Below are 20,132 nucleotides of genomic sequence, written 5' to 3' on the forward strand. Positions count from 1 at the left end.
AGGCGAGAGGGAAAGAGAAGCAAATTACTATTGTACTGCTGGGCAATGTCTGTAATCTCGGAAGGGGTGAGGAGGGAACAGAACAGAGAGAGCCTGACTCTGCCTGGGAGTGGGGAGGGGAGCTGGTGTCTGGGAGCTCAAGGAATATTTATTGAATGATTAGGAAGAGTAAATGTTAATTGACGGTTTTCCTTGTGACAAGCACTGTTATTAGTGCTTTATTTTAGCTCATTTAGTCCTCACAACTACCCAATAAGATGAATATTATTATTATTCCCATTTTATGGATAAGGAGACTGAGGCTTCCAGAAGTCAAGTGAGTGACTTTCCCAAGACCACCCAGCTAGTGAGTGGCAGAGACAGAATGGGAAAACAGGCACAGCCACACCTAAGGTACTGCTCACACCCTTGCACTCTGTGGCCTCTTTGTGAGGGACAGGAGCCTCAGGGTGAAGGGACACAGGTTTTACCATTCATCAGACTGGGGTCCACTCACCACTTACCACCTGGATGACCTTGGACAATCTGCTGACCCCAACCATGTCTTCTGTCTTCTTCCTTTGGCGCTCACCCTCCCCAGCACACATCCCTCAATGCCTGTTGGCTGTACTTATTGACTCAATAAATATGCAGTCGGCATGTGTATCGGCAGGTACCATGTTAGACCTGGGTCCACAGCAGTTACTAGGACAAAGTTCCTGCCACCATGGAGCTACCGTTTTCATGAGAAGAGACCTGAAGGGTAAGGAGCCAGGTCCACAGAACCCAGGGCAGCTCTCTAGACAAGGCGGAGAAGCTAGTTTGAACCCCTGTGTGAAGAGGCGTGAAGAGCTGGTGAGAGGGTAGAGGTGAGAGTGGGGTGGGCAGAGGACAGGCAGGTCAGAGCCTAGATTAGCTTCTAGGGCACAAGGGCAATGGCAACAGAAATATCTCCCTACTGAGTGCCAAAGCGCCTCATCAACCGTAAGATCATGGGGACATGGGAGTTTAGCATAATTGCTCTTATTTTCCCCTCATTACTGACCCTTCCTTGCCTTCCATAGTCTGTGTGACCACATCATGGGTGAGGCGTGGGTTGGTTCATTTTCTCAGAGCCCGGAACAATCCAGCTTCCCTGGCTCCTCTAAAGATGTTGTGTGGAGAGAAAAAAAAATTTCACTCTTTAATAGAAATACTTTTCCTTCATTAAATGAAATCTCCAAAGCCCAGTAGCATTTTCGGTGCTTATATGAAGATGCCAATGGGGATCTGAGATTGAAAGTGGTATTTTTATACAAGTCAATGAAGATCTCAATAGGAAAGAAAGAATACTTTTCAAATCTAAATTCCTCCAGCACCAGGCAAGACAGATCTTCGGCTCAGGGCCTGGATCACATTACTCCCAGCCCTACCGGGAAACTCTTTTCCTGAAGCATTCCAAGCGCTCATAAATATTGGTTCTGTGTTTGGGGAAATTGTATGAATAGTGTCTTTCCAAGGCTGCAAACCATTCAACTTGAATTTCTGTGTATACCTCAGCTCTGATAACTTTGTACAAAAACTTAGGAATTTGTTGGAATTTGAGTCAGAAGCAGATGCGTGCGTGTGCCTGCCCACGTTTACACGCAGAACAAATCTTTTATCTGGTATAGCTGGGGAATGAGCTTTCCCCCTTGGAGGTGTCAGGAGAAAGACTGGTCTCAGGGGATAGAAAGACTGGATTCAAATTCCAGCGTAACTCTTGCTAGCTGGGTGGCCCTGGGCAAAGCACTTAACCTCAGATTTCTTGTCTGTAATATGAGGAAAACAATACACTTCTCCCGGGGCCTGGTGAGACCTGGATCATAATGTATGGAAAGTGCCTGGCACACAGGAACCGCTCAAAGCCTGTTCCTTTCAACTACCTCTCAGCTGACGGCTGTACTGTAACCCATTAGCTTCATCAATTTCATGGCAATGATTCTGGTTACCTATTGCTATGTAATAACCTCCCCCACCCCCAAATTTAGAGGTTTCAATGACAATTGTCTTGTATTTTGCAGAGAATCTGCAGTCTGACTGCTCCTTTCTGCTCTGTGCTGTCTGGGCCTTCAGCAGGGCCGACTCCAAGGGCTACTTTTACACATGGAGAAACAGAGATGGGGGCTGTCAGAGGGAAGAGATCCGTCTGGAGCTAGGTAACAAGTTAAGGAAAGCTCTTTCCTGAACACTCCCACTGTGCCAGGTCCTGCAGGGGAGAAAAGACTGAAAGGCACGAACTTTTCAGTTGTTCAGACGCCCAGAGCGCAATAAAACCACTGGAGGGATTGAATTCACATTCTCAACAGCGGGTTGCGTTGGCCCCTCAGCGACACCAGGCTTGGGAGTCTGGTGAATCTGGCCCTTACTCGCCCTTACCCTGGCTTCCTTCTCAACGAGACAGGGATTCTCTGCCCTCACAGGGTTGAGGGAGGCTTGCCTAGCAGCTAGTAGATGCTCAATACATGGCATCCATTAAAAGAAGGATTCGTTCTCTGCACTGCCTCTACGCATCCCAGTGCCTGCCCCCATCAGCCCGCATAGCTGGGAGAGGAGGAGAGACCTCTGGCTGCGACTAGCAGGCAGGCTGAACTCTCTCCTTTCAGCGTGGAAAATCCCCTTACGGAGAAGTCATTTGTCAAAGCCAACCGTTCAGCTGCTTTAATTTACATATTTATCAAGTCTGATTAGAATGTATTGTCTTCGACTTTCATCCTAGCTTTCACCTCTTCTTGCTTTCTCTTTCTGGGGAAACTTTTTGTTGCCCTTGTTGCAAAAGGGCACCTCGTAATTCAATTTGCATTTGCTAATAAGTCTGAAACTGAACCTGGTGAGAAATTTCTGGAGGCTGGGAGAGATGGAAGGCAGAGCACGTGTTAGGAAAAGCCTGGGCACTCAGTTCTAGCCTGATGCGCTCGCACAACCAAAGGGCAACAAGTGCTCTACAACCATTCCACGAGGATTTATTGAGCTCCTTCTGTGTGCTAGGCCCTGGGAATACAATTTGTGAAACAGACAGGCAAAGTCATGGCTCTAGTGTTGCTTAGAGTCTAGTGACCTCAGTTTCTGCACCTGTAACATCAGGCAGTTGGACCAAGTGACTTCTAACGGTCTGCAAGTTACCGTTTCTGAACACATTCTATATGTCAGGTCATGGGCACAGACCCGATGCATTGTCTCAGTTCTTACAAGACCCCTGTGAGGTTGATCCTCACTTTGCAGGCGAGGAAAGGAACAATCTCAGAGCTCAGGGTCATGTGTGGCAGGATTTGAATTTAACCCTTCTTCTGTCCAACTCTACAATTCAAGTTTATTACCGCAAAACCAGGCTTGATTTTTCTTCTGCGCTAGTCTTTGAGCCCCTGGATAGCAGGAAGAGTGTCTCCTTCCTCTCTACGTCCCCAGGGGCCAGCCCGAAGTGTGGCATATGGTCAGTGTTAGAAAATACATATAGAATTGAACTAAAAAACAAAGTCCTTCATCCTCGGCCTTCTTGTCTGCCCTGCTCTCCCGGGCTGCCTCAGCTGAAGGCTGGTGTAGCAGGTGCCGTGTGCACCACCGCCCTCGCCCTTCAGGACCAATTAATTCCTCCAGTTCCCAGCAGTGCTGGTACCTGGCAGCTCACAGCTGAGTTTCTCCCTGGAAACTACGCTCAGCTGAAGGAAGCCGCCTTTCCCGAGGCTCCAGCCCAGGCCTGTGGGCAGCCCACACCCAGTAGCCGGGCCGTGCAGGATACAGAGCCAGTCCCTCACCTGCTGGGACAGCTATGCAGGACCCTCCTGGCCTGGAGCTCCCCATGGGATTGATTAAAGTCGCCGTTGAGACTGTCCCAGCCCTGCTTAACTCACCTCTCACAAGAGTTGCTGAGAGCAATCCCCGGTAAGGCTCCTGCACGGCAATCTCAGCCTCTCCCAGCCTGTTTCCCAGGAGACCTGACCTCAGTAGGTACCCTGAGAGGGTGGCTGTGATTCTGACTTTCTGCAGGAGATGGAGGGTGCTGGGATCAAGATAGGTCATGGCGGGAAGAGCCCTCCTGCCGTCAGCCTACACCCACCACACCCCCCACCCCCACCCTGGAAGGCTGCCTGTCTACCTGCTCCAGGCCCAGAGTACCAGCCCACGCAGGCTTTAGAGGGGCCAAGCCCAGCAGGGCAGCCTGGCTGAGGGGTGCTGCCTCTGTGACTGACAAGGTAACGACTGGCCCTAGCCCTCTGTATCTCAGGCCCATCGCCATTCGGCTTCCTTCACAGCCCTGGCAGGCATCCCCTGGGCACTCTCCAGGCACCAGCCTGCAGGCACATCGCCCGAGGCAGCCCAGTGACGTGACAGGTGGCTGCTTGGACGTTGGAGCTCTATGCCCTGGGTTCCGGACCTGGCTTGACCACCCTCCTGCTGTGTAGCCTCCAACAAGTCACTTGTCCCTTCTGGGCCTCTCCCTTCATCTTCACAGTGAGTCTGTTCCACTTGGCGATTCCTCAGGCTTTGCAGTTCTTCTGGCCTCTAGGAGTCTCCTATAGGTCAGAGGCCTCCTCACTGCTTTTTAAAGCCAAAAAGTGGTTTTAATATGTGGTAGACACATGAGGTATACCAGAGACGCAGAGGCTCCTTTCCCAAAGGCCTGAAATTCCAGAATTAATGCTTCATTTCTTGTCATGAGCATTTCCCTGTCAGGAGCACACTCTTTTCAAGAGAAATCTCTTCTCTTCTCCCATCTCATCAAGCGTAGAACATTCATTTCCTAACCGTGCAACATGGATGAGTACCTGGCAGATGTGAAATTTTAGGCCCTGGGAGGTCCAAGCCTCGCTGAGGGAATGTGACCCAGAGGGCGGGGGTGGGGGGGCGAGGGAGCGGGAGAACTGAAAATAAACTTCGCTAACACCGCTGTTTTCTCGACGTGGGCCGGAGGCTCAGGGGGCAGGTGCTGGGCATTAGGCAGAGCAAATCTGAGCTGCGGCCTTCTGTCCTGCCTGAACGAGGCCGCAAAAGATTTATGACCGGGGCTTCCCTGGTGGCGCAGTGGTTGGGGGTCCGCCTGCCGATGCAGGGGACGCGGGTTCGTGCCCCGGTCCGGGGGGATCCCGCGTGCCGCGGAGCAGCTGGGCCCGTGAGCCATGGCCGCTGGGCCTGCACGTCTGGAGCCTGTGCTCCGCGGCGGGGGAGGCCGCGGTGGTGAGAGGCCCGTGTACCGCAAAAAAAAACCAAAAAAACAAACAAAAAAAACAAATTTATGACCACATGAGGGGTCCAGATTGAACCCTGAGTTCAGAGGAGGGTGAGGGCGCTGTGGTCTGGAGGTTTCTGGAAAGGCGTCTTGGAGGGGTTGGTTGGGACAGCACAGTCTAAGAAATTGAAGGTTTGCTTGAGAAGATACTGACGAGGCCAGGCTGAATGAAGTAGCGTATTTTATAGGGGTTTATAGAATATTCAACCAGGGACTATTTTGCCTCTGAGAAGACATGGGATGTTTAGTGATGTCCGAGCTACTTTTGATTGTCATGTGTGGTGGGGGAGGGGTGCTCGGGCACCTGTGGGTAGAAGCTAGAGATTCAGCCTATGGTGCATAACGCGGGGACCCACACAGAGTCCCCCTGCGACTACGTCTATTCCCAGGACTTATGGCTCGGTAAATGGGACCCGCAATTAACAGGCAAAGCCATGGGGCAGGGGCAGAACATCTCTGACGTAAGGTTTACCTTGTGAGCTGGGCATTATTATTCTCATTTTACAGGGAACTGAGGCTCCGAATGTATAAGGAATTTGCTCAAGGCCTCACAGCCAGTCATCTGCGGGTCCTGGATATGAGTACTGGTCTATCTGCCCAGGAAGCCAGCAGGCTTTCCATTTAACCCCCTCAGGGGGCAGAAGAAACACAGGGACCAATGTCCTGCCCAGTCTCCCCCATCCAGCTCTCCTCTCCCATTGAATTCACCCTTAGTCTCCTGGGCTGAGCCAGGCCTGGGTGTTTTTGCTTTCAGCAAGTCTCATCTCTACCCAGATACATTCACTCGTTCTCCAATGCCTTCAAGAAAGCTCTATCGATGCCTCCTAAACCTACATTTTCTCATAAAATTACATACAAGAAATCCTGCACCCGGAGCATGTTCTTGTATAATTCACAGCTCCTATTCCCTCTTTATTGTCAGTATCAGCAACAGAGTGATTTCCTCATACTACATTTAATGTGATGTATTTTGTAGGGAAAACTACAGAATTGTTCCGCTGATGAAATCAGATACAACACAACAGTAACACCAGGGGTGGCCTAGGACCAGTCCGGGATGAATATTAGTTTCTTCCCTCCCCTCTCAGGGGAGGCACAGCCGAGCAGTCTAGAAGGCTAAGTAGGAGTAAGCCAGACAGATGAACTGGGGGCTGGCATTCTAGACAGAGAGACAAGCACGCACCCAGGTGTGGAGTTGTGGGGAGAACATTCGTGCTTGCGGAGCTGCCGAGAGTAGCTGAGGCTGGGACCTGTGGAAAGGGCTGGAGGAGTGAGGGGGCCGCCAGCTACCAGAGACAGGGGCGATGCCAGATGCAGGAGGCTGGGCTTGCCCGGAGGAGGACAGCAGAGCGCTGCCGAAGGGTTGTAAGCAGAGGGAGTGGTGTGCTCCCTTTTGCGTTTTGGAAAGGCCTCTTTGGTGGCTGGGCAGACGATGGGCTGGCAAGGATGGTGCCAACACAGGGAGGCCGGTGACAGGGCTGTTCTGGTCCAGAGCGTGCTGTTGTTGCTTCCAGGATTTCCTTTTCTCTAGCTTGCTAGCAGGTGGACCTGTTCGGGCCCCAGAGTATGATAGGCAAGACTGCAACTGGTCCAGTATGGAAACCAACAGGAGGGCATTCTCCTGACTTTGTGATGCCCTCAGGGATCATGCAGTCAAGAAAATGAAAAAGTTTTCTGTTTAAAAAAAAAAATCTTTCTATTGTAACATTCCGTATTCCCCTCCCAGGTCCCCACCCTTCTTCCTGCACAGAATACCTCACTCCCTGTGACAAGTTATTGTCAGGAGAGACAGGGCAACAAAACTGACCATGTGAACTTGTGGGAGAATTTTGTCCTCAGAGGGCCCAGCTGGTGCTCTCTGGGGCCTCTTGGCATCTTGGCTGGTACCTCCACCAACCACAGGTCCAGTCCACAGACAGCTGACCAGATCGATGGAGGCTCTCCCTCCATCCTGACACCAAGGTTGTGGCTCTGCTCCTCACTCAGGCTCAGCATCAATAGATGAGATGCAAAGTTTCTTAAGTTCTACAATCAACTAGGGGAAGTGCAGCCATCTCCAGTGGGATTAATTAGTTATCTATTACTGCCTAACACATTACTCTAGAATTCAGCATTTTTAAAACAACAAAGGTTTATTATCTCTTTGTATCGGTGGGTCAGGAATGTGGGAGCAGCTTTGCTGACTGGCTCTGACCCAGGCTCTCTCATGAGGTTGCAGTAAGCTGTGGGCCAGGGCTGCAGTCATCTGGGGGTGGGACAGTCCTCACCAGGGGGACCCCCTCCATAGGCTGCCTGAGTGTCCACAAGTCAAGGCCGCCAGAGTGAGTGATGAGAGAGAGAGAGAGAAAGTACATCCACGATGGAAGCCACTGTCTTTTTATAGCCTAATCTCAAAAGCCAAGCACCATCACCTCTGTAGCAATCTATTTGTTAGGGCAAGTCTCTAAGGCCAGCCCGTGCTGAAGGGGAGGGAGGGAGTTCACCTCTTGAAAAGAGGAGATTAATGAAGAATTTGTGGATGTATTTTTTAAAACCACCACAAGGACCCCATTTAATCTCCAAGAGGTGATATGACACAGTGGTTAAGAGCGTATATTTGAGACTCAAAAAGACCTAGGTTTAATCCTGGCTCCCCTCACATTTGCTACTTATGCAGGTTTAGACAAGTCACTTTACCTTGCCAGAACTCAGTTTCCTAAAAAATAGGGGTAAGAATTGTAGATGCTTTTCATTGGGTTGCTGTGAAAATTATGATCATGCGTGTAAAGTGCTTCACACAGAGTAAGTACTGAATAAATACTACTTAGTTGCTATTGGAGCTGGATAATGTCATTGTCCTTCACAAGAGGCAGAGAAGCGTAGAGGAGGAACACAGGGGGAGTCAGACTGCCTGGGTGGGGACTCTGGCTCTGCCAGCCTTTAGCTGTGGGCAAGTCACTTAATGTCTATTGGCCTAGGTTTTCTGTAAAATGAAGATAATAATAGCTAGTGCCTGGCCACCTAATAGGTGCTCAAGAAATATTTTATGAATAAGGAAATGGTGGCTGATAGAGGGACATTATCCCTCTATCAAAGGAGTGCTCATGTGTGTGTGTGTGTGTGTGTGTATGAGTTGGGATGCTACACAAAATACATTTGACTGCAAACACCTTCTGTTAACTGGGGAGCCCACTATGGCTGTCCTGGTTCTACTTGAGGGTACCCTGTACCCCTGAGTGTGCCTCTCTCCAAGGCCTCCAGCTTTACCCTCCCTTATATGTTTCTCTTGGGCTCATTGTTCAGCTTCTTTGCCACCCTGGTTTTGTTCAAATCATACTTCCTTCATCATCCCTGCTGTCTCCACCAAGAACATGTTTAATTGGCTTTGCACGAGTCTGAGGATTTGGTAACAGGATTGGGGTGGGAGTGGAAGTCCCATGTCACACCACCTCAGAGCTGCTACATTACCTTAAACTGATTTTGTAAATGAAAGCTAAAAGCTGAGCAAAGGAGACCCATCCATTTTGCCTAAAGACGACTATAATGCTCTTTTACAGCCTCCTAAATGACAAAGCAATTTGTTACCTGCCTGCGGCAACATTTGCTTATATTAGCACCCGAGATGCTTGATTTTTATTAGCCCCACGTTATCATTTCATGAAGACGCAGGGGCTCAGTAAAATTAGTGTGCAAATAGAATGCCCATTTTGCATTTCCCTGTGGTCAGCAGAAATGCTGAATGCAATTGAGCTGATACCAGGTCAGGGGAGACATCCATAAAGATAGCCTTCACTGAGACCTTGGTAATGTCATTTTTCATTTCTACACTGCTGGGATAGATGGGGTCAGTGTTAGTGTGTTTTAAGAGGGCTTGGTGACATTTTGTTTTTTGTGTTTTAAGTGAAAAAGCAATATAAATACTAAGACATAGCTCAACTCCCACCAGCAACAAGGGATGAAACCAAACTCCCTTGTGTACATTGTGGATGGAAATGCGGTAGATGTAGAATCTGGTACTGCTGTTAGTGGATCCGGGAGGAGACGGACAGGGTAGTGAATGGGGCACTGGGCTGGGACTCTGCCACTGCTACTGCATGACCTTGGACATGCCCCCTCCTTCTGTGAGCCTCAGTTCCCTCACCTGTAAGATGGAGTTGATACTATCTACCTCACAGAGGCATGATGAAGATTAAATAAGATAGTGTGTGTCTAAATTTCTTTATAAACCAGGATCTGTATGAGTATGTTTTACTTATTAATTGAATAGCCAGTTCCTGACCACCTTTCCACACGGAGTCCTGGGAAAATCATTAAACATACACCATGAAAGTCACAGTTTCTCCCTTGAGGAGCTTGTATTCAGTCCAGGAGATGTTCAGGTATCTAACTTCTCTTCTTAAGAGCAGGTGAGCCTTCTCTCTCTCCCTTTGCTCCTAAAGGTGCTTAGCATAGAGCCGAGAACAGAGTGAGTTCTCAAGTATGCATTTTGGCTTCATTATATGTTTTGCTGTCTTATAGGAACCTAATATTAGGGAAGCAGTGACCTCAAAACTGGTCACCCAATAGACCAGGCAAGTCCTAAGCTTTCAGATCCAGGTATGATAGGGTTAATTCTTTTTTTTAAATTTTAGTCTCTGGCTTGGTGCATCAATTGTTGGGATCATGAATCACATTCAAATAACCTGTCCTAGCATTTCAGAAGCAGAAAGCCAGTTAATGATCTCTGCCTCCCCTCTCCATCCAGATTGTCCACTAATGTAGACGGGATCCTTTAATCGAACGCCCCTCAGTGTTCATGTCTGAATTTCCTTCAGGTCATTGTTCTGTTCTGTGTCAATCAGTCCTTCTTCTGCCCATGGCTAAGCACCCTCTCCCTGCCCCTCTTTTCTAGGAATGTCACTCTTGCCTACTGCTTTTGTCTAATAATATATTTGCAAAATGCTAAGCTTTATTATATAAGTGAGACTTCCATAGAGGCAGCAAAAGCGTGGGCTTTGACTTTGGCCCATAATTTTCTACTTCTTTGTATGTCTAATACCTTTTACTGGATGATGAATATTGTGAATTATACATTGTTGAATATCTGGATTTTGTTGTCTTCCTTTAAAGACAGTTGGACTTTATATAGCAGGCAGTCAATTTTGTTGTTGTTGCTGTTCAGCTTGATCCATCTGAGATTTATTTTAAATTTTTGTTAGAGTGAGTCTTGGGTGGTTTAGCCCCACTACTAAGGCATGGCCCTTCTGGATTGTCTACCAAATGCCCTGAATGATCAATGCGGACTTCCACTTGGGAGGTGGGAGTTCAAATGATTCCTAACCCTGTGTGAGCCCTGAGAACGTGCAGTTCACAGCTCCCTGGTCGTTTTTTCATGACATCATGGAGATTCACCCTGTATATGCACACCTTGGGACCCAGCAAAGACTCATGAGGACCCCTTTATGGATTCCTGGAACTCTTTTTCTACAGAGCTCCCTCTTCTCTGAAATATACAGAGTTTCCCCACAGCCACCACCTGGTTCAGACTCCCTGAACTTCAATCTCAGTGAGATTTCCATGCTCTGTTGAGGATACCTCTCTCTGCTCTTTGGTCTGGGGTGGGCCTCCAGGCAAAAAACCAGGGCAGTCAGGGGCATGCCTCATTAGTTTTCCTTTTCTCATGAGTTAGTCTTGCACTGACTCTTGTTCAATGTCTGAAAAGAGTTGTTTTGTATATTTTGTCCAACCTTCTAGTTGCTTAAGGTGAAAGAGAAATCTGGTCCCTCTTACTTCATCAAGGCCAAACAGGGCTTGGATTCTAATCTCAGCTCTACCCTATGTAGCTGTGTAGGTAGAACTTGAACAAGTTATATAACCTCTCTGAGCCCCAGTTTCTGTCTCAGTAAAAGAAGTATTAACTGTCATGTTTCTGTAGGGATTATAAATAATGTGTATAATGTGCCCGACACAAAAGGTGCTATTTAAATGGCAGTGGCTACTATTACTAATATAAATAGCTACCTTTTTTACTCCATCATTTACTAAATTTTTACTGTGTACTAGGCAATATGTAAGCTTGTTAAATTATGACAGCAACCCTATGAAGAAACTATCCACATTTATAGATTAACACATTGAAACTCAAAAAGGACACATAACTTGCCTAGTTTCATGGTCAGTGGATCTGGGATTTGACGTTGCTCTTATGACTTCTTCAGGTGATTGTAACATTAATATGATCAGTTGCACAGAAGAACAGAAATGTAGTTATTTAATATTGGGTGACCAGGGACATAATACAATTAGTGGCTTTAACCCAATGATTTAAGAGATAAATGTAAAGCACCCTTTCCCTGCCCCTCCCACACATATACATAACAACTTCCCATCTCAGCTGTCCTCCTTAGTAACCTACTTCCATTTTATCTTACAGACAACCTTTGGGAGGGGGCAGAGAAAAAGGTGGTATTCATCACAGGACGAATCCACCCGGGGGAAACACCCTCTTCATTTGTGTGTCAAGGTAAGTTGCAAGATCTCATGGGCATCCCGTGTCTCCCCTGCACATCCATCTGGGGCACTGTGATGGCCTCTGGGACAGTATGGTCACATGCAGAGTCCTTATCTTGGATGAGAATTTACTTCACTTCTCAAGAGGCTACACCTGATCTCCATTAGCATTTGTTTCACTAAATGTTCATCGACTACACGTATGCATGGAAGAATGGATGAATGAATGGATGGATTCATGGGTGGATGAATGGGTGGATAGGGTGGATAGATAGATGAATAGGTAGAGTTCTCCTGTATGTGCTAGATTGAGGATGAGAGTCATAGAGTCATCTACACTTCCTAGCTTTGTTTTACATGTCTCCAGTGGTTTACAAAAAAATAAATCTGGTCTCCTTCCACCCACCATCACCACCACCACCAACAACAACAAAAATTCTGGTCCCAGGTCAATTCATATATTGGCAGAAGTGTGGTGGGCTGGGGAAGTAAGAATTGAAAGTTATCTATTCGTTCAGTCAATAATTCACTTAACAAACAGCTTTTGAAATACTGTACCAACCATGAGAAGGAATGCATGCTTCGTATCAGACAACCAGAGGTAAATAAGAGGTAATTTCTCTTCTCAAATGTATCTGTTTGTAATTGAATTTTTATTTATTATTAAGTAGTTAATCCATATAAAATATATAGTCAGCAGTATATATACATGCATGTATATATATACACATATATATTCAATTAGTCAGCAATATAAATATATTCAATAGTGTATAAATAATAATTTAATGAATGCCCAAGTTCCCACCAGCTTAAGAAGCTGAATATTATCTATTCCTTTTAAGTCCTCTGTCTTTCCTTCCCCCTCATACAAATAACCATCAGCTTGAATTTTGTATTTGTCCTTCTTAATAGTTTTACTACACATGTAAGCATTCCTGAACAATGTATTTTTTAGTTTTGCATGTTTTTGAACTTTATAAAAATGGTATCATTCTGTATGTGTTGGAACTTGAATAGCTGTCATTCAACTGTTTTCACCATGTATTCTATTCCATGTCTGTCTATACCTCAACTTACCTATCCATTCTCCTGAAGATGGACCATTAGGTTGTTCACAGTGTTTTTTCTTACAGACAATGCTGATACAAATGTGTCATATTTGTATCCCACAAATGTGATACATAGGTGTCGCCTTGTGGGCCTTGTGCACGTGTGCAGATACTTTTCTAGGGTGTATAACTGTGGAATGCAATTGCTCTGCAAGTGGCTCTGCCACCTCCCAGCAGTTCGGTTTCCTCAAATGTAAAATAAATTATTATATCAATATGTATCTGTGAAGGCTGTTATGAAACTGGCATGAGATGAATGTAAACAAACACCCAGTCCTGTGTCTGGCATACAGCAGGCCCTCAATAGATGTCACCCCCTTCCCCATGGGATCTGAGAAGATGAAGCAGGTAATCTGCTTTGTAAACTATAAGGCACTCTGCAAACACATATGGGTCTTATTTTCCCCGTTCGTATTCTTACAAGGCTGTGGTTAGGCACCACTTCCTCCCTCTTAGTTTCAGACAAGGAGCCTGAGCTTCAGGGAGAGGAAGTGATTGCCCAAAGACAAGCAGCTCATCAGAGGCATGGCTGGGGGATCTCAACTCCCCGCTCCAGCCACCTTAGCTGCCTCCTTGGCATTCTCACTTCCAGCCTCCTTCTTCCCCGCACTGTCCTTGCAGTAACCTCTCGCGGGGCCCTCCTTCTTGTACCAACTTCTTTACCGGCAGCCATCTGTCAGTTACTGAACTTGGCAGCAGCCTGTTCCCCAGCTGATCAGATGCAACTCTTTTGTCCTTATTTGTGAAAAGACAGTAGCCTTACCATCAATACTTCATCCCTGAGAGCCCAAATTCCCGTGCTCACCCCCTCTGTGGGCAGCAGACAGAGGGTAGGGTAACTATCCCATTTTACAGAGGAGGCCTGAGGCACAGAGAAGTCGAGAAGCTCCCAGGTGCTCTCTCTGTTGACCCTGGATGGTGCTGAGTTTATCGATAGACTCAGTGCTGTCTATCACTGAGGCTTTCAGTCAATGTTCACTCCTTGACAGAGGCTTTAATGCCTTCCCACCACCTTCTCAGGATCAACTCCAAACTTCTTGGCATGACACTCACAATTCTCCATGGTGTGGCCCTTGCCAGGCGGCCTTGGCCTCATTATATCCCAGCTCCACACAACTTAATCCCCGGACACTCTTCTCCCCACCACTGGGGCTTTGCACCTGCTGCCCCTCTGCCTAGGAGGTCTTGTGCCCACTCCCTTCAGCCCCCTGCTCTGTGCCTGCCTTGTGGGTTACCCAATGGTCATCTTTTTGGCCCTGATTTGTTATGCATTTGATTTATATTTGTTGCTCTCCCTTTAAACCTAGCTGTTTGAGACCCAGGGCTGGATCTTAGAGTGTCATTTTCCACATCTGTAAAATGCGCATTGTCTTGTTCATTTCACGGGGCTGTTGTGAGGAACAAATGCTGTCTTGGCTCTCGGACGCTAAATCTGAGTCCAGAAAGAGGAACCTCCAGTTCACATAAGCAGTAAAGAGAGGAGGGGGCTTTGCAGCTGGGTCTCCCAAGCCTGTGCACGCTCTTTTGCTGGAGGAGTGAAGGGGCCTAGAAAGACTAGAGGGCCAAGCTTCCTGCCTGGAAGAGCACAGTGTTCTGGCCACCCCACAACAACCAGTACATTTGACATGTGAGACTGGGAGGCTCAGGGGAGAGAGGTGGCTGACCCAGGATCACACAGCTTATTCATGGCGGATGTGACGCCGGGACCCATCTCCCCAGTCCTGGTCTTCCTCTGTCCCTATCTCTGTAACTGCCACTTAAGACACACAATTCACCCTTCCTGAGGCAGCTCAAGACAGGCAGGATTCCCCCACTTTGCCAATGAGGAACTGAGGCATGGTCTTCCCCAAGGGCCTCCCAGCCCCCTGGGGACAGCCCAGACCACAGCCCCATGGGGCTCAGCTGGGGCTTTCTTCCCCAGACCCAGCCCTCAGCTGGATTCCCCTCCCCAGCCCACCTTGTTCTGGGGAGGGCAGAAGGGTGGGTCTAAGGCCTGGAAGATTGATTGCTGAGATACCTTTGGTTCTGTTAACTCTGTTTCCCCATTAACTGGCTCAGTGACCTTGAGTGGAGGGCAAACATCTGGGGCCTGGTCATCCCCATCTGGCTGGGACCTCAGTGACCTTGAGTGGAGGGCAAACATTTGGGGCCTGGTCATCCCCGTCTGGCTGGGACCTCAGTGACCTTGAGTGGAGGGCAAACATCTGGGGCCTGGTCATCCCCGTCTGGCTGGGACCTCAGTGACCTTGAGTGGAGGGCAAACATCTGGGGCCTGGTCATCCCCGTCTGGCTGGGACCTCAGTGACCTTGAGTGGAGGGCAAACATCTGGGGCCTGGTCATCCCCGTCTGGCTGGGACCTCAGTGACCTTGAGTGGAGGGCAAACATTTGGGGCCTGGTCATCCCCGTCTGGCTGGGACCTCAGTGACCTTGAGTGGAGGGCAAACATCTGGGGCCTGGTCATCCCCGTCTGGCTGGGACCTCGGTTCTCATGGCCGAGCTGCTGACGCACCTGGGAGTAGAGTGAAGTCCTGTCGTGGCAGGGCTCTGGCGGGGGTGGCATTCGGGGGGGGGGGGGCGGGCGGGATGTGACTTCCTCAAGGCTCTGCATGTTGGGGAGACGGCTGCTTGTCAGTCACCCTCTACTGCCCCCAACCCCGCTCCTGGCCTCTGTGAGGCCAAACTGTCCTTGCTCTCCAACTACGGTGTGGGAGGTCAAGGTCACTCCCACGTGGCTCTGTAGCAGAGTGTGTGTGAGCTGTTGTCTCTGGAGCTACACCACCTGGATTTGAAGCCCAGCTCCCCCACTTGGTACAGGATGACCTTGGGGATGTCCTATAACCTCTCCTTGCCTCAGTCCCTTTATCTCAAAAGGAGAATAATAATAGGGATCCTGCCTCATAGGGTTGTTGTGGAGATTAAATGAGTTAATAACCATAAAATATTTAAGATGGTACTTGGAATGCAGTAAGCACTGAAGAAGTGTTATTCGTAGGGGAGGAAGTAGCATTCATGGAGCATCTTGCAGGTGCCCAGGATGGTTCCTCTTATCCTTACTGGGAACCCAAACCCAGGCATGTGACTCCTGTACCACGTGCCCTGCCTTCCTGGCCTCCTTCCCTAAAGAACCGTTAGCTGAACCCTCCTCGTTTACCCACATGGGAGACCACGGAGCACGTCAGAAGTTTGGCTGGGACTGCACGTCAGATCTCCGACCTCCGGTTGAGTGAATATTCTTGCGCTGAAGCTTTCTGGAGTTGTTGGCGCATGGCTCACTGAAAAGTCCCACCTGCAGAGCGCTTGCCCCCTTCAGACCGCTCATAAATGAATCGGTTAAGCCCACGCGTATGCAACACGACCGTGGAAGGTGTGCCACCCGCAGGAGACAGCAGGGGCATGTGCATCATTAAGGCTTTAGACATGAGCAGCCCTGAGTCAGAATCCTACCACTTCACCTCCGCGCTGGGGACCCTCGCTCGGCAAGTCCTCAACTCTCGCAGCCTGTTTCTCTGCCTATAAAATGTGGCAGCAATGTGGTCCTCCAGGAGCTGCTGTGAGAATTCAGGGAGCCCTGCTCAACGTGCCAAGGGGCCCACCAGGCCCTCCCTCTGGGAGCTCACTCTTCCGGGGTGTCCTGTGCGGACAGGGAGAGGAGGAGGGGAATACACACACACACACTTACAACCACCAGGACACCAGGACCCAGCACAACCTAGCATTTCCCACAGTGAGGTGGTGACGGATGCCCCTTTCTCCCTCCCTCCCCAACTCTGTTTTCCTCTCTCCCTCACCTGTTCTTCATCTTCCCCTTCCCCCTCTCTCCCATACAGCCTCACAGATGCCTGAAACTGGATCCCTAAGGGGTTGCCACGGGGCCTTTTGCTTCCCCAAACTTGTCCTTTCATTTGTGAAATGCGCAGAGTTGGGGATTAGAGGGTAAGAACTTAGACTCTGTGAACTTCAGCCTCTTCAGGGCGAGACTGCCTGTGATTCCATAATTTGGGGCCCTTGGGCTCAGCTGAGGGCAGACAGGGGCCTGGTACACGGTCAGGGTGGGGTCTAGAGTGGCTCCTGCCACGTGACCCACATTCTGAGCCCAGCAGAGACCCCAGCCGACTGTCTTGCTTCAAGCCTGGGCTCTTCCCATTGCACTGTATTCTATTCTGCCTACTAGCCGGAAACAGCAACAGTGAACCTTATACAGAACTCTCTAGAGAAAAACCCTGTGAGCATATATGCAAATCACATGCAAATAGACTCCTGGCTCTTTCTATCTTGGCTTCGTGGAAAGGGCACCACTCTGAAGCCAGTAGAACTAGACCTGAATCCCAGCCAGGCCCCTGTGAGACACTCAGCAAGTGTCTCACCCTGACTTTGTTTCCCTGTCTGCAAAACAGAGCCAGTGTAATTACAGTTCAACCCATCACTGGTCCATATTTTATTCATTCCTTTCTCATATATCTATTGAGGACTTTCCAGGCCCCAGTGCTGAGCTAGGCACTGACAAAATCATCGTAAAAATGTAGAGCTGTCCTTGCCCTCCTGGAGCTCACAGCCTGGAGAGAAAACAGATTTGCACAGCGGATGCAAGCCTCAATCCCCCAAACTCAGAGGTACTGGAAATATGACTTTCCTTACTTTTCTAAAACTGAACTCAGTTTCCATTTTGAGGCACCATTCTGCCAGGGGCCAGAAACTTAATCTCAGTCATTTTGGTGTCACCTTTCCCCAAGATTGTGTGATTTAAGCCAAGATTATTGATGCTCCTGGGGGTGGTAGACAAATAGTCTTGTCATCAGCGTCATCATCTATCCACACGGCTTCCCCTCCATCAGCGGCTTCCCCGTGACTCTCTGGGCTTTGGTCACTGCAGAGCCCCTGGAGGTCACCACCATGTCAGACCCTGCCTCCTGACTGCAGGCCTCTTTTATCTTTGCTGGCACTCTGCTAGGTCTGTGCCCCTATTGCCACCTTGTCACCCTTCAGGACATCTGTCTATTGTTATAACTTCCCTCCAAACCACATTCCATGCTGTAGCCAGGGGAAACTCTCCAAAGCCCAGATCTGACCCTAACCTTGCAATGGCTCTCCTGTGCCCTTCATATTCTTCAGCAGGACTAACAAGTCCCCACTTACCTCTCCCGCTTCTCTCTCAACATCCTCCCACCCTCACACCTTCAACCAAACCAAATAAGAGCAATGAGTAAACAACAGACTTCCTATGTGCCAGACACTTTGCTAACATTAACTTACTGAGATCCTCACAATAACTCACATGGTAGTTATTATTATTATTTTCTTCGTAACTGAAGAGGAAACTGAGGAACCAAGAGCTTAAGACCACACAGCTAGTCCAGTTTCAGAGTCTGTGCCTTTCTTTCTTTCTTTCTTTCTTTCTTTCTTTCTTTCTTTCTTTCTTTCTTTCTTTCTTTCTTTCTTTCTTTCTTCCTTCCTTCCTTCCTTCCTTTCTTTTTGGGTGTGTTGGGTCTTCGTTGCCGCGCACAGGTTTTCTCTAGCTGCGGCAAGCGGAGGCTACTCTTTGTTGCAGTACGCGGGCTTTTCGTTGCGGCGTGCGGTCTTCTCATTGTGGTGGCTTCTCTTGTTGCAGAGCATGGGCTCTAGGCATGTGGGCTTAGTAGTTGTGGTGCACGGGCTTAGTTGCTCCACGTCATGTGGGATCTTCCCGGACCAGGGACCGAACCCGTGTCCCCTGCACTGGCAGGCAGATTCTTAACCACTGCACCACCGGGGAAGTCCCTCAGAGTCTGTGCCTTTAATTACAAAGCTATGCCCCCTGGAATTGAAGAGCTCTAGCAAACAGGCTGTCTTCTTTCTCACCTCCCAGCCTTTGTGTAAGACCCTCCCTCCCTGGGACACTGTCCCCAGACACCCCTTTCATCTGGCTCACTCTACTCATCCTTTAAGTTGCCATGGCCTCTTCCTGACCCCCAGGCTGGGTCAGGAGCCCCCTGAGTTCCCAGAGCCCCCTGTGCTGTTCCCACCAGAGCCTTTGCCAGTGGGTACAGTGGGAGCTGCTTTCTCTCCATGCACCCTTTGAGCAGGAACCTCTCATGCATCTTGGAATGCCAAGCTCATGGCAGGGACCTGGCCTTGAGAATGTTTGTGCAATGAGTGATTATCAGCACAACTAACCCTCTACAGTAAGTCCCCTACATATGAATGAGTTCCGTTCTGAGAGTACGTTCGTAAGTCCAATTTGTTCATAAGTCCAACAAAATTAGCCTAGGTACCCAACTGGCACAATTGGCCATAGAGCACTGTACTATAATAGGTTTATAATACTTTTCACACAAATAATACATAACAAACAAATGCAAAAAATAAAGAAAACATGTTTAATCTTACAGGACAGTACCTTGAAAAGTACAGTAGTGCAGCACAACAGCCGGCATCCAGGGGCTGGCATCGAGTGAACAGGCAAGAAGAGTTACTGACTGGAGGAGGGAGAGGAGGTGGGAGATGGTAGAGCTGAAGGATTGTCAGCGATAGGACACGGAGGGCAAGCTGCAATTTCACTCACACCTGACGTTGATGGCACAGGTTCTGGTTCCTTGCTGGGTTCAATTTTGTTTACCCTCTTGAAAAAATGATCCAGTGGTATCTGGGTAATAGCTCTTTTTCTTCTCATCGTAGATGACATGGTAGCATTGGATTGCATTCTGAACTGTTTCTGCAACCTTCATGTACCATTCTACATTCAGGTCCTGTGCCTCAAAAACTAACAATGCCTCCTCAAATAAAGAAAATCCCCTTGCCATTTCTTGTGTCGTGCATCTCTCCAGTTCTTCAGTTACTTCTTCCCCTTGTCTCTCTTTGTCCTTTCTGTGGGCCTCCAGTTCCATCAGGTCTTCATTAGTAAGCTCCTCATGTTACACAGCAAGTTCAATGAAGTCATCCTCTTGCAAATCTAGCTTGAAATAAAGATACTGTACTACCGTACGCTATACAGTACTGTACAGTAGAGTATACAAAAGCATAACTACTTGTAGAGGATGCACGCACATGACAGTGTGCATGTGAACTAACTTATGTGATTGGACATTTGAACGCACGTTTGCATCTTTGAAAGTTCGCAACTTGAAGGTTCGAATGTAGGGGACTTACTGTACTTTGTTAAGGTTGAATGAATTCCTGGGACCAATCTACCAATAGGCATTTATTAGGCACCTGCTGTGTGCCTTGAGCTGAACCAAGTATACTGGGAGAAATAACAGTAATGGATGTTCAGTTGTGGTTTGCCTGGCGAGGGTCATCGTGGCCAGGCGAGGTCGGCAGGGCAGTGAGGTCTGCCGCCCAGCTTTCATTTCAGAT

At 48.5% G+C, this 20,132-nt stretch overlaps 1 protein-coding gene across 1 annotated transcript in view; it reads left to right on the top strand.

Moving 5' to 3' along the window:
- Positions 1 to 20,132, top strand: part of AGBL4 (AGBL carboxypeptidase 4) — a 590,265-nt gene that overhangs the window by 439,325 nt on the left and 130,808 nt on the right. The window contains exon 5 of the mRNA XM_089912066.1: positions 11,613 to 11,702. Coding sequence (XP_089768192.1) covers positions 11,613 to 11,702 — 90 coding nt within the window. The remainder of the gene's footprint in view (positions 1 to 11,612; positions 11,703 to 20,132) is intronic.

Source organism: Delphinapterus leucas, chromosome 1 (genome assembly GCF_059928025.1).
Source record: "Delphinapterus leucas isolate spDelLeu-1000000601 "Yukka" chromosome 1, BTC_Dleu_Yukka2, whole genome shotgun sequence".
Lineage (NCBI taxonomy): Eukaryota > Metazoa > Chordata > Mammalia > Artiodactyla > Monodontidae > Delphinapterus > Delphinapterus leucas.